The sequence below is a fragment of the Bombina bombina genome, chromosome 1 (genome assembly GCF_027579735.1).
Source record: "Bombina bombina isolate aBomBom1 chromosome 1, aBomBom1.pri, whole genome shotgun sequence".
NCBI lineage: Eukaryota > Metazoa > Chordata > Amphibia > Anura > Bombinatoridae > Bombina > Bombina bombina.
In genome coordinates this window covers 136660007-136674665 of record NC_069499.1, presented here as the reverse complement: position 1 = coordinate 136674665, position 14659 = coordinate 136660007, and the positions used below count along the sequence as shown (strand labels likewise).

At 35.3% G+C, this 14659-nt stretch overlaps 1 protein-coding gene across 1 annotated transcript in view; it reads left to right on the top strand.

Annotated features, from left to right (window-relative positions):
- Nucleotides 1–4531, top strand: part of GNG2 (G protein subunit gamma 2) — a 161101-nt gene extending 156570 nt beyond the window's left edge. The window contains exon 3 of the mRNA XM_053697621.1: nucleotides 3456–4531. Coding sequence (XP_053553596.1) covers nucleotides 3456–3584 — 129 coding nt within the window. The 3' untranslated portion in view covers nucleotides 3585–4531. The remainder of the gene's footprint in view (nucleotides 1–3455) is intronic.
- Nucleotides 4532–14659: the final 10128 nt, after the last annotated feature.

The window sequence follows — 14659 nt, the reverse complement described above, 5'->3', positions numbered from 1 at the left end:
ATTCGTCGGGAGACGCCGGAAGAAGAGGATGGATCCGCGTCGGATGCTTCAACATGGACCCGCTCCGCACCGGATGGAAGAAGATCGAAGATGCCGCTTGGATGAAGATGTTTGCCGGTCCGGATGTCCTCTTCTTGCCGGATAGGAGGAAAACTTTGGAGCCTCTTCTGGACCTCTTCAGCACCGGATGCCAGGACAGATCGGTGATACCTGTTGAGGTGAAGACAAGGTAGGAAGATCTTCAGGGGCTTAGTGTTAGGTTTATTTAAGGGGGGTTTGGGTTAGATTAGGGGTATGTGGGTGGTGGGTTGTAATGTTGGGGGGGGGGTATTGTATGTTTTTTTTTACAGGCAAAAGAGCTGATTTTCTTGGGGCATGCCCCGCAAAGGGCCCTGTTCAGGGCTGGTAAGGTAAAAGAGCTTTTAAATTTATTAATTTAGAATAGGGTAGGGAATTTTTTTATTTTGGGGGTCTTTGTTATTTTATTAGGGGGCTTAGAGTAGGTGTAATTAGTTTAAAATTGTTGTAATATTTTTCTTATGTTTGTAAATATTTTTTTATTTTTTGTAACTTAGTTCTTTTTTATTTTTTGTACTTTAGTTAGTTTATGTAATTGTAGTTATTTGTAGAAATTGTATTTAATTTATTTATTGATAGTGTAGTGTTAGGTTTTATTGAAGGTAATTGTAGGTATTTTATTTAATTAATTTATTGATAGGGTAGTGTTAGGTTTAATTATAACTTAGGTTAGGACTTATTTTACAGGTAATTTTGTTATTATTTTAACTAGGTAACTATTAAATAGTTCTTAACTATTTAATAGCTATTGTACCTGGTTAAAATAATTACAAAGTTGCCTGTAAAATAAATATTAATCCTAAAATAGCTACAATGTAATTATAATTTATATTGTAGCTATATTAGAATTTATTTTACAGGTAAGTATTAAGCTTTAAATAGGAATAATTTATTTAATAAGAGTTAATTAATTTCGTTAGATGTAAATTATATTTAAGTTAGGGGGGTGTTAGTGTTAGGGTTAGACTTAGCTTTAGGGGTTAATCCATTTATTATAGTAGCGATGAGCTCCGGTCGTCAGATTAGGGGTTAATAATTGAAGTTAGGTGTCGGCGATGTTAGGGAGGGCAGATTAGGGGTTAATACTATTTATGATAGGGTTAGTGAGGCGGATTAGGGGTTAATAACTTTATTATAGTAGCGCTCAGGTACGCTCGGCAGATTAGGGGTTAATAAGTGTAGGCAGGTGTCGGCGACGTTGAGGGGGGCAGATTAGGGGTTAATAAATATAATATAGGGGTCGGCGGTGTTAGGGGCAGCAGATTAGGGGTACATAAGGATAACGTAGGTGGCGGCGCTTTGCGGTCGGCAGATTAGGGGTTAATTATTGTAAGTAGCTGGCGGCGACGTTGTGGGGGGCAGGTTAGGGGTTAATAAATATAATATAGGGGTCGGCGGTGTTAGGGGCAGCAGATTAGGGGTACATAGGGATAACATAGGTTGCGGCGGTTTACGGAGCGGCAGATTAGGGGTTAATAATAATATGCAGGGGTCAGCGATAGCGGGGTGGCAGAATAGGGGTTAATAAGTGTAAGGTTAGGGGTGTTTAGACTCGGGGTACATGTTAGAGTGTTAGGTGCAGACGTAGGAAGAGTTTCCCCATAGGAAACAATGGGGCTGCGTTAGGAGCTGAACGCTGCTTTTTTGCAGGTGTTAGGTTTTTTTTCAGCTCAAACAGCCCCATTGCTTCCTATGGGAGAATCGTGCACGAGCACGTTTTTGAGGCTGGCCGCGTCCGTAAGCAACTCTGGTATCGAGAGTTGCATTTGCGGTAAAAATGCTCTACGCTCCTTTTTTGGAGCCTAACGCAGCATTTTTTTGGACTCTCGATACCAGAGTTAATTTATGGTGCGGCCAGAAAAAAGCCCGCGTAGCGTTAACAGCCCATCTACCGCCAAACTCCAAATCTAGGCCTTAGAATCTTAGAGCTCTGGTTAACTGGTTTGCCAAAATAAAAAGTTGCACAAAACACATCAAAAATACTTTACAAAGTACACTCACACTCATAATAACACTGTCTAATAAAAATTATTTAAAAAAAAATATTGCACAAAAAGGACTTTAACATAGAGATACATACATATACATTTCTAAATATATATGTGTATGTATGTGTGTATATATATATATATATATATATATATATATATATATGTGTGTGTGTATATATGTGTACAAATGTTTTCATTTAAATGTATTTACAGACATCTATACACATAAATACATATATATAAGTGCAATTAAGTAGATGAAAGCATGAAAAATCATATTTATTATTATTATTATCAGGTATTTGTAGAGCGCTAACAGGTTCCGCAGTGCTATGAACATAGGTGGTATATAAAAAACAATTACAGGGATCAAATGGGTAGAGGGTCCTGCCGAGTTGCACTGTTGTAGTTGGGTCTTATGAAGGTGGACTACAAAAAGCGGGGCTCATAGGCTTACATGCTATGGGGTTTAAGGGGATAGCAGTGGAGATAGGAAGGTTAGTGTAGGTTGTATGCGTCCCTGAATAGTAGAGTCTTCAGAGAGCACTTGAAGCTTTTAAAACTAGGGTAGAGTTTTGTGGAGTGAGGCAGAGAGTTCCATAAGATGGGAGCCAGTCTGGATAAATCTTGTAAACGGGAATTGTTGATAAAAGTAAATTTGGAAAGTTAATATGACATGCCCTATTTGAATCATGAATGGGTTTTTTGGGACTTGACTGTCCCTTTAAATACTTTTAGATTGTAATGCAAAATGTTTAAATATAGTTAAAGATGCAATAGATTTATTTTGTCTCTTTCCTATTGTTTAAGTTGTCAGCTTTCAAAACTCTGGTAGAGTTAGAAGTGCCATAGAAATCCTCTAATACCAATCCCAATAATTAACGCCTAATTATAACTCCCAAATTGGTAACCCTAAAGTTATAACCTATAATTATTAACCAGTAAATAATTATAAACCGTTATCAGTCCTGATAACTAAACCAAGGATTTTTAGGATTGAAAAAACCCCTCAAATTAGGTTTTCTCAAACTGTGTTTTAGGATTTTATAGCTTTTAAATATTTTCATGTAGATATTTATAGTTTTAATTTTTAGGAAAAAAACAAACCTGTAACACTTTGTTTACAACACTTTGTATTCAATTTACTTCTATAATCTAGATATTTTTGTTCTCTTGATATCCTTTTTTGAGAAGCATACCTAGGTATTCTTAAGTTCCTTTTTAATTAGTTAATGTTTAATTTTTGGTTACACCTGTTTGTCTTTTCTCACTAAATTGCAGCTGAACCTTCTTTTCCAACATCTAAATTACATTTATGAATATCCTGTATTACGTACATCTAATGAACAATAATCTGATCAATAACAATTGTATATTTTCTTCAAGGTTTCAAAAGCTGCAGCAGATTTAATGGCATATTGTGAAGCTCATGCTAAGGAGGATCCATTGCTGACCCCAGTTCCTGCATCGGAGAACCCATTTAGAGAGAAGAAATTCTTTTGCGCTATTCTGTAGTGGTGACCACCTGTGTATTAGCCAGGCTCACTGAACACTGATGTAGAATTTAAAAATCGTGGACTCTTTTGTGGTCTGCAGAATTCCCCCCCAAAAATAATAATAATAAAAATTAAAAAAAAAAAAGGCTGGATGCTGCAGTAATGTGCATGTCTAAAGGAACTTTTTACGTTCTTGGAATTAGAAGATGATTCACACTTTGAAATAAAGACTTCTTGTCTTTTCCAACTGCCTAGAATGAAAATGCGTAAAGTGAAAGATTTGTATAATTTTTTTTTTTTTCAATTCAGTCCCAGTTTTCCTAGATTTTTTTAACTGTTATTTTAAAGAAAAAAAGTTTTATTGAAACACGTGTGTAGGATATGTATGTTTTTTTTTCAATATTCTTTTATTTAAATTAAATTGTCATTTATAGCAGCAAGATAAGTTTGCAATGGTGTTTCTAACATTTTGATATTGTGCATTGTTGCCTTAGCGTAGCACAACAAAGGCTGTCACAACTGGATTTGTAAAAATATTACTCTCACAATGTTTAAGGATTTAGCCAACATATTGCCACACTATGGACTTTTGTGTTCTAAATAACCAAGCTATCACTGTTTTTAATGTATATTTGATTCCTTGAGACTTGTAGTGTGATGTAATTTTTATATCTATTTTTGTGACTTTTGAAGGAATTCTGCATGAGAACTTTTAATTTCTGTCTATGCCCTGGAAGTGAATGCCGATTTAAAAAATAAAATTATATATATATATATATATATATATATATAAAAATTAATCTATCAGCCATATTGTTTCCTTTAACTTGCTAGGAAAACCTTACAACAACACATTACTGGTTTATCTAGCATTGAAGGAAATAACTTCTGTAATCTAAAAACTTGTATGACGCCAATATTCACGATTCCCCCTTTTTATAAAATACACTTTTTTGATATCCTTAATTATGTACTTTTATTGACCATTGGGGGGAAAATGTTTCTATATTTTTAGTAGATCTTTATATTTCCATAAGACACAAAACAATTCACTGAAATTTGGTGGATTCTATTTCTCAAGGTTCTACAAGGTCTATTTTTTTTTACGCTTTTACAAATTAAAAGAAATATGAAGTTCTACTCCCTGTAGCCCTAATAAACAGAGTGCTTTTCTCAATATAATTGGGGAGCCTATTTTAAATTTCCAGCCAAATTCTATATTCTGCAGAACCTGAAAACATTTAAACCTTAAAATGGTGGCATAAGGAAAGATAGCATTGAGAAATGACCCCGACAGGCAGAACTTTTTTTCCACTTTCTGCAATGAGATTTTTTTTGTAAAAATATTTCTGCAGGTCAATTTGCAATTAAATTTAATTTTAAATTAAGCCGTTGCACTAACGCACTAGCTTAGTTGCAATGTATTGATTAACAGGAGAATAAACTAGAGATGAGCATTTGTTTCGTCATGAATTTGACAAAAAAAATGGATATTCATTATAATTTTAACGAATCGAATATCCGAATAAATGCACCAAAGAAAATGAAAGAAAACTTTAAAATACTGACAAAAATCATCAGTATTCAATCGTAGTTAAATACTTACTTTAAAGGAACATAATACACAAATGTTGAAGCACTTGAAACTGATGCAGCATAGCTGTAAAAAGCTGACTAGAAAATATCACCAGAACATCTCAATGTCAAAAAGGAAGATATTTTGCCTCAAATTTTCTAAGTCTTCACACCCCACTATAAAGAGACTTTAAGCAGCCAGTCAGGATGCTTGTCCCAGGACAAGCTAGGGAGTATGTATATGTCATGTGCAGGCACAGTCATGTTATTTTCCTATTCAGTTTAAGTAAGTTCTATGAAATCTCATGAGATCACATCAAAGGCAGAGCATTACCTCAGCACTGCTAATGCTGATTGGCTTTTTTTTTTCTTTTTTTTTTTTTTAACTTGCAGCTTTACAGCAGCTGAAGTATACTGTTTACACAGCACTTACTAAAGAAATTTTGAGGTAAAATATCTTCATTTTTTACATAGAGATGTTCAGGTGATATTTTCATGTCAGCTTTTTTACAGTTATGCTGCATCACTTTCAAGTGATTTAGCATATGAGTATTACTGTATGTCCCTTTAACACGCTCTAGAGAGCACTCTAACTCGATCCTCTTCTTGCAAGGGGAGATTTAGCACACTCGGTTTGTCAGGACCTGCTCTGGAGAGTGCGATAAGGTAAGTATTGAACTTTTCACCTGTAGCTTTAAACATTTACTTTAATTTTAATGAAAACAAATGTAATTTGTTAACATAAAATTCAGTACTCGTTTCCTTTTAAACTAAACGAATACCAAATAGTGCAGCCAATGAATATTTGGGGAAACGAATTTCCTTAAATATCCGGTACAAAAATTTCAGACCACCTAAAAATTTCATGGCAGTACAAGTCTAGATTAAAGCTATTTTTAAAAGTTTTTTAATATATTGCAGCAAGTGAAAATTGGCAGAGAAAAAAAATTGTTACGTTTTTAAAATGTCTCATGAATAAACTTGTTTCCTTTGCTCTTGTCTAACATCACATAATTATAAGGTACAAATTATTAAAAAAACGTTGCTCCCAAGAATGTCTTACACAAAATAGTCACAGCTTTTATATCAGGAAAGGCTAGGAGTCAAGGTCCCTGAGAGCCAGATGTCAATCAATGTGCTGCCGCTTTGCAGCGCTGCTCTGTTTTGGACTGTTTTCTTCAAACAGTAGTGCACTCTGGCTGCACTGTATAAGGATAATTTACTCAGTGCAGCCAGAGCACAGCACTTTTTGAAAATATCAGCCTGATCTGAAGCAGTCCTGCAAAGTATAAGCGCTAACAGTTACTGTATGTGCTCTGTTCTTTCTTCAGAAATGCTGCATTTCCTGCAATGATATCTCAGATCACAGCATGTTCTGCCTTGGGGTCCAGGCCTATAGTTTGCACTGAGGCCTACTAATTCACTTTGTTAGGAGTAAGGCACTTAAGTAAGTTACACTGTGGCTTCATTTGAAAATTAAAACCAGGAATTGTAACATTTAGATAGATAGATAGATAGATAGATAGATAGATAGATAGATGGTAGATAGATAGATAGATAGATAGATAGATAGATAGATAGACAGTAATTATACTCTGCTGTGTTTGCAAGGTTCTAGGCTTCCTCTGCCCTTTATTTTACACAAATTTTCAGATTAAACTCCTTCCAAAAATGTTCTCCCCATGTAGATACAAGTTTTACCAACAGATGTTTTTGTGTATTTGCATATATATTTTTTAGTATTATTTTTCCCCACTGAGAAATATTGAACAAGTATCAGGCACTAAAATATTAAAATACCTTTTTATGTTGTTTAGGGAAAACGACTTTTTGAGGAAAATAAATATACTATTTGCATGGCTCATAAGATATGGCCTGCGTTATAATTTTTCTCAGGAAAATTTTATAATGCCTCTGTTTCAAAACAAAGTAACCTCTGTTCTTTTCCTCTTATAGCAGTGTAACTTTATATACAAATCCTGTTCATATGTATTTGCCTTTCTGTAATTTAGTGGATGACTGGGAATTCTAAGAATGGAAAATAAAGTGCACATATCCTAATTTACCATTCATTGTAATATGCATCTATTTTTTTTTTTTAACCTTTATGTTGTAACATAACATTCCATTTTTTTAGGTGCTGGTTCTTTAAATAATCTTCCTACTAATACTGTCATAGTGTTTTAGTCATGATGTTTTTTTCCTTGTAACTTCTTTTCTAGATATAATAATACAAACCTAGCTCACCGGATACCCTAATATGTGTATGACTAATGCTTTGAGTCCCACTCATTAAACAAAAGTCATAATGTTTCTTAATCAAGTGTATGTATTAATTTATTCCTAATACTATAGTCACATTAGAAATATTTTATTCTAAATCTACAATTTAACAAATAAAATTAGGGTAAGGGGATATACAAGTCAGTAGTTTGCTGGTGCTATAGTATTGCAGCACACAAAATAATGTTAAAAAAAGTCTGATTTTATGTTGTTTTTTTTTTAAAAGAATAGTCAACATTAAACTTTCATGATTCAGATAGAGCATGCAATTTTAAGCAAATTTCTAATTTACTCCAATTATCAATTTGTCTTCGTTCTCTTGGTATCTTTATTTGAATATAAGCATAGGAGCTGGCCCATTTTTCGTTCAGCACCTGGGTAGCTCCTGCTGATTGGTGGCTAGAATTAGACACCAATCAGAAAGTGCTACCCAGGTGCTGAACTAAAAATGGGCCGGCTCCTAAGCTTACATTCTTGCTTTTTTAAATAATAATACCAAGATAACAAAGAACATTTGATAATAGGAGTAAATTAGAAAGTTGCTTAAAATTGCCTGCTCTATCTGAATCATGAAAGTTTAATTTTGACTAGACTATCCCTTTAATATTTAAAACAGATTAAAAATGCCCCCAGGAACTGATTTGAAATAGAACAATTTCATGCTTAAAGGGACATGAATGCATTTGTTATTTTATTTATGCATCACAAGTTAGTCAATGCATTGCAAAATATCTGTATGTGAAATAAATGTTTTAAAAGCAATTACTGCTGTCATGTTGTTACAATTATAGGCATTGTTTTGCAGGCCTGGGATCCTTAAAAAGCCACCTGGATGTTGTTTACCTTTTTTTTTATTTGATGTGGCAGGGACAGATATACACATGTTCCTGCACTTATCAGCCAATCACTGTGTAGGATGTAGGAGTGTCAGTATTCTTTATTCCACTAAATGGATTCCAGGCTCTCTAGGGGAATGGAAATACTATGGCTTTCAGAATTATAGACAAAAAAAGACATGCTCTAATCAATTAGAGCATGCAATTGTAAGACTATTGACCTACAATTCTGTGTGTTTGACCCATGCAAAGGGTTTAAACACATAGTAGAAATACATTGTGGGACTCGTAGAGCACTGCTGGTATTGAGCGGAAGATGATGCTGATCCAATCAGCAGTGCTAGTCGCACAACTCAGACCTGAAACTTGTGCTGCTGATTGGATCAACAGAGCTTTCCGTTTGCGACCAGCAGTGATCTGCGAGTCCAGAGTGGTATTTCTACTATGTGTTTAATACCTCTGCAGTGTAGGTCGATCACAGTCTGTCTAAACAAAAAGGTAAGTATTTAAAAAACTAAAAAACCTGCAATTCATTAAAGTTCCCCTGTTTTTAAAAGTATTCATTCACTTTAAAGGGCCTTAATAGTATTTTTAAAAAACGGTCACTGATTCATTCAACTTTACATAAACTTTAAATGAAAGAAAAGCAGGCAAAATACATAATGAAAAAGTATTGCAAAGTTTTATTTTTAAAGGGGCAGTAAACAGCTTGTAATTATAAGGCATTTCTGTTGTGTTGCTATAGAATAACACATACTAGCTAAGTCTTAAGGTTTAGAAAACAAATTAGCATCCTTTATACTCTAATTGCTTTTCATTAGTCATGATGTTAGAATACAATGCATTGTTTGGCATCCTCCAATCACGGCTTCCCCCCCCCGTGATTGGAGGAAGGCCGGAATCGTCATTTCTGACGTAGGAAGAGGCTTGCGACAGGCTGGCGAAACGCTGGAGCGGCTTTCAAGACAAAGAGGTAAGTATTTCTACAAATATGGTGCAATGTAAAGTTTTATCAATGAAAGTGCCCCTTAATAGTATTTTTAAAAACCGGGCACTACTTGATGAAACTTTACATTCACTTTAACTTTGTAACAATAATTTGATCAGTTAAAAAGTGTAAGATTACTAGACTCCTGTTAGTCACTCTATAACAAAAAGCTTTGGAACCCGTCTAGTGCGTCCCATCAGCATTATATTCCTGATTTGAAAGCGCCAGTTCTTTTGCAAAAATGCTAGCGGGTCAATTACTAGTGCTGGTAATATTATATTTAAAAACCTGAGTTTCTTCTTTAGAACTCACTTTCCTAGTTTTAATTTGTTAATAGTCTTTTCTGCTAATGTAAAAATTACATTGGATATCTGTCTCAGTTTAAAGATTAAAGTGAATGTAAATTTGAATGAATAAGTGCCCAGTTTTTAAAAATACTATTAAAAACAGGGGCACTTTCGTTCATTAAAATTTACATTGAAGCGTTTTTTTTTGTTGTTTTTTTAAATACTTACCTTTTACTTTAGAAAAAACAGTCCAGCGATCCTCTGCCCAATTCTCCTGCTGTACTTTGCATATTGATGATGAAACCGGCTTCCTCCAATCGTTGCGTGGCCTCGCGAGCTGAACGCCTTGGGGTGCTCGCAACAATTGAAGGAAGACGGTTTTGTCATTACGGTGCTAAGTACAGAGGAGCTGCATGCGGAGGATGCCAGTCTAAGATTCCTAAAGAAAAAGGTAATTTAAAAAAATGCTTCAATGTAAATTTTTATAAATAATAGTGCCCCTGTTTTTAATAGTGTCAACCATCCCGATCGTATAGCTTAATAATTCGGCCCCTAAGGGCTAGATTACAAGTGGTGCAGTATTTTTTTTCAATGGGAGTCTGAAAGCAGCAAAAGTTTATGTTCCATGCTGCAAAACAAATAAATATAACCCATTGATTTCTATCGTAGAAAACAAGTAACATTTACACCTAACACCCTAACATAAACCCCAAGTCTAAACACCCCTAATCTGCCCCCCCCCCCGACACCGCCACAACCTAAATAAAGTTATTAACCCCTATCCCGACGCTCCCCGACACTGCTGCCACTAAATAAACGTATTAACCCCTAAACCTCTGGCCTCCTACATTACTACCACTAACTAAACCTATTAACCCCTAAACCGTCAGCCCCCCACATCGCCAAAAACTAAATTAAGCTATTAACCCCTAAACCTAACAACCCCCTAACTTTAAATTAAAATTACAACATCCCTATCCTAATATAAATTAAAACTTACCTGTAGAATTAAAAGAAACTATTTTAAACTATTAATTAACCTACCCAAACTATTATACTACAAATTACTAAATTACATATTAAAAAAAACCTAACCCTACTCAAATTATTTAAATATAGTATTAAACCTTATTAAAAGCACTAAATTACAGAAAAAAACAAACACTAAGTTACAAAAAAAACACTAAATTATGAAAAATAAAAAACAAAATTATCAAAAATAAAACATAATTACACCTAATCTAATAGCCCTATCAAAATAAAAAGTCCCCCCCAAGATAAAAAAAAACCCTAGCCTACAATAAACTACCAATGGCCCTTAAAAGGGCCTTTTGTGGGGTACCCCAAAGATATCAGCTCTTTTACCTGTAAAAAAAATACAAATACCCCCCAACAGTAAAACCCACAACCCAACCAACCAACCCCCCCAAATAAAAAAACCTATCTAAAACAACCTAAGCTCCCCATTGCCCTGATAAGGGCATTTATATGGGCATTGCCCTTAAAAGGCTCATGACCCCTTGTTCTTGAATTTTCCATTTTATGTAAAATACCCACAGCCTCAGTTTTACTAAACCCTTTAATGTACTTGAAAGTTGCTATCATATCACCTCTTTCCCTTCTCTCCTCTAAGCTATACATATTTAGGTCATTGAGCCTATCCTGGTAAGTTTTATTTTTTAGACCATGTACCATTTTGGTAGCCCTCCTTTGCACAGATTCAAGTTTGTTAATATCCTTCTGAAGATATGGTCTCCAGAACTGCACACAATACTCAAGATGAGGCCTAACTAATGATCTATAAAGTGGCATAGGAACCTTACTATTTCTGCTGCAAATACCTCTACCAATACATCCAAGCATTCTGCTAGCCTTACTCGCTGCATTACTACATTGTTTACTAAGTTTTAAATCATCTGAAATAATAATTCCCAAGTCCTGTTCCTCGTCTGTAACAGTCAGTAAAGTGTCATTGAGACTGTAATTAACATTTGGATTTTTCTTCCCTAAATGCATTATTTTACACTTTGCTGTGTTAAACTTTAGATCCCAGTCGTTTGTCCAATCCTCCAATTGTTGTATATCACTTCTCATTTTGTCTACCCCCCCTGGAACATCCACTCTGTTGCAAATTTTTGTATCATCTGCAAAGAGACATACTTTCCCCTGTAGCCCTTTGCTGATATCGCAGATAAATATGTTAAACAAAACAGGCCCCAGAACTGACCCCTGAGGAACACCACTAGTAACAGCCCCCTCTGCTGAATGAACTCCATTTACTAAGACACTTTGTTTTCTGTCCTTAAGCCAGCATTCCACCCAGTTCACAATTTTTGAATCTAGACCAAGGAGATATAGTTTGTGAATAAGTTTATTGTGTGGGACGGTGTCAAATGCTTTGCTGAAATCTAGATATGCTACATCAACTGCTCCTCCCTTGTCTAATACTTTTGTTACATAATCAAAGAAGTCAATTAGATTAGTCTGACATGATCTCCCTGCAGTAAAACCATGCTGATTTTGGTCCTCTAAATTGTTTGTCTTTATGTAAGTCATAATTCTTTCTTTTAAGAGGCTTTCCATTAATTTCCCTACTACTGAAGTTAAACTAACTGGCCTGTAGTTGCCAGATTCTTCTTTACTGCCCTTTTTATGAAGGGGTATTACATTTGCTATTCTCCAATCATCTGGGACAGCTCCTGTTAATAGTGACTGATTAAACAGATCAGTTAATGGGACAGTTAGCACTGATCAAAGTTCTTTTAAAACCCTTGGATGAATATTATCAGGACCCACTGCCTTTGTAACATTTATTTTTGATAATGCTAACAAAACCTCATCCTCTGTAAAAAGATTACTGTTAAGCTTGTTTCTATTTTGCGTAGCATCCCTTAATGTAGACATTGTATCTTCACAATCTTTAGTGAAAACAGAACAGAAGTAATCATTGAGACAGTCTGCAATCTGCTTATCTCCTTCTATTATTCTACCATCAACTGATTTCAATTTTACTATTCCTACCTTATTTTTTCTTCTTTCACTGATATATCTAAAGAATGTTTTGTCCCCATGTTTTACTGACTGTGCTATCTTCTCTTCTGCATGAGCTTTAACCTTCCTAATTAACTGCTTAGTCTTTTTTTGTTGAAGTCTCCATATTTTCATATCATCATCTGCTTGTGTGTGTCTGTAATTTTTATAAGCTATCTTTTTTGTCTTTACAGCATGTGCTACTTCTTTGGAAAACCAAATTGGTTTCCGCTTTCTTTTACTTTTACAGACATGTCTAATACAGTGTGCGGTTGCATCTAAAATGGCACCTTTCACAAATTCCCACTGTTCTTGAACCCCTGTAATAAGAGTTTTCCCCTTTAAATAGTTTTTTAGGTATTCTCCCATTAATGAAAAATCTGCCGTCCTAAAGTCTAAAACTTTTGTTTTAGTCTGGGTGGACAGTTCCTGAACATGAATACTAAACCAAACAGATTGATGATCACTGGATCCTAAGTTCTCACCTACAGACACATCTGAAACTGTATCACTGTTTGTAAGTATTAGATCTAATATAGCTTCCTTACAAGTTGGTTCCTTGACTAATTGTTCAAGTGATTCCCCTAGCAGAGATTCAAGAATATACCTGCTTCTAGCCGATCTAGCAGAAGGAATCTTCAAGTCTATATCTGGCAAATTAAAGTCCCCCAGTACTATAACCTTACCCTTCATGGTCATTTTGGTTATTTCATCTAATAACAGATTGTCCAGTTTTTCATCCTGCAATGGAGGCCTATATACAACCCCTATTCTAAAAACATTTTTATCTCCAATTTCCAAAGTCACCCAAATACTTTCCACCTCATCATTTGTTCCTACAATTTCAGTAACCTTTATATTTTCATTTACATACAAAGCAACTCCTCCACCTTTCTTTCCTACTCTGTTCTTTTTAAATAACCTGTATCCAGGTATGACTATGTCCCAGTCATGCAAATCATTGTACCATGTTTCTGTTATAGCTACTAAATCCAAGTTGTCCCTAGTCATTATTGAAATGAGTTCAGGTAATTTATTTCCTAAGCTGCGAGCATTTGTGCTCATGGCACGAAGAATTTTTCTACTAGAATTTCTAGAATTGTTACTTGGACTAACAGTTTTGGCATGCTGTGGGGGGCAGGTGGATATATTAATGCTACCCCCCTTTATTAGTTTAAATGATTTCTAATAAAGTATTTGAACGCCTCTCCCAGATACTCTGTTCCTTTAGCATCCAAATGCAAGCCATCTCTCCTAAATAACCTAGTATCTTTCCAAACAGAGCTATAATGGCCAATAAAACCAAATCCTCGTTCCCTGCACCACTTATCTAACCAAGAATTAAATGTTGTTATCCGCTCCATCTTTCCTGCATCCTGGTCATACACAGGTAAAATAGCAGAAAATGATAGAGTTGATGCCACAGTCTCTAAATGATTACCTAGGTCACAAAACTCTTTCTGAACAGCAGCAACATGATTACTAGCCAGATCATTTGTTCCTAAATGTACAATCACATCTAACTCACTTCCCTTTCCTGCTGCCTTAACAATTCTCAAAATATGATTCTTATCCCTGTGAGCAGTAGCTCCTGGAAGACATCTAACCTCCCTTGTTTCTCCTTTACTTTCACCTAAATACACATTCCTCAAAATAGAGTCACCCACTAACAGTCTTTTTCTCAAAAACACATCTGCAGTTCTTTCCTGTGTTATGTTACCTGGAGAATCAGGTGCCAATAGATTTAAATTACCTGTTACAGCAAGTCCTCATCCAGACGGCAAGAAGTCTTCATCCGGGCGGCCTCTTCCATCTTCATCCAGCCGGAGAAGTCCTCATCCAGGCGGCAAGAAGTCATCATCCAGACGGCATCTTCTATCTTCATTAATCTGGCACGGAGCAGGTCCATCCTGAAGACATCCAACATCCTCTTCATACAGTCGCCGCCGTAAACTGGTACTTCAATGCAAGTGACGCCATCCAAGATGGAGTCCCTTGCATTCTGATTGGCTGAAAGATTTCAATCAGCCAATAGGATTATGTATTTGCGATTATCGATTATATGAATAGATAGGGTGTCCTGAGGGGTCTTATA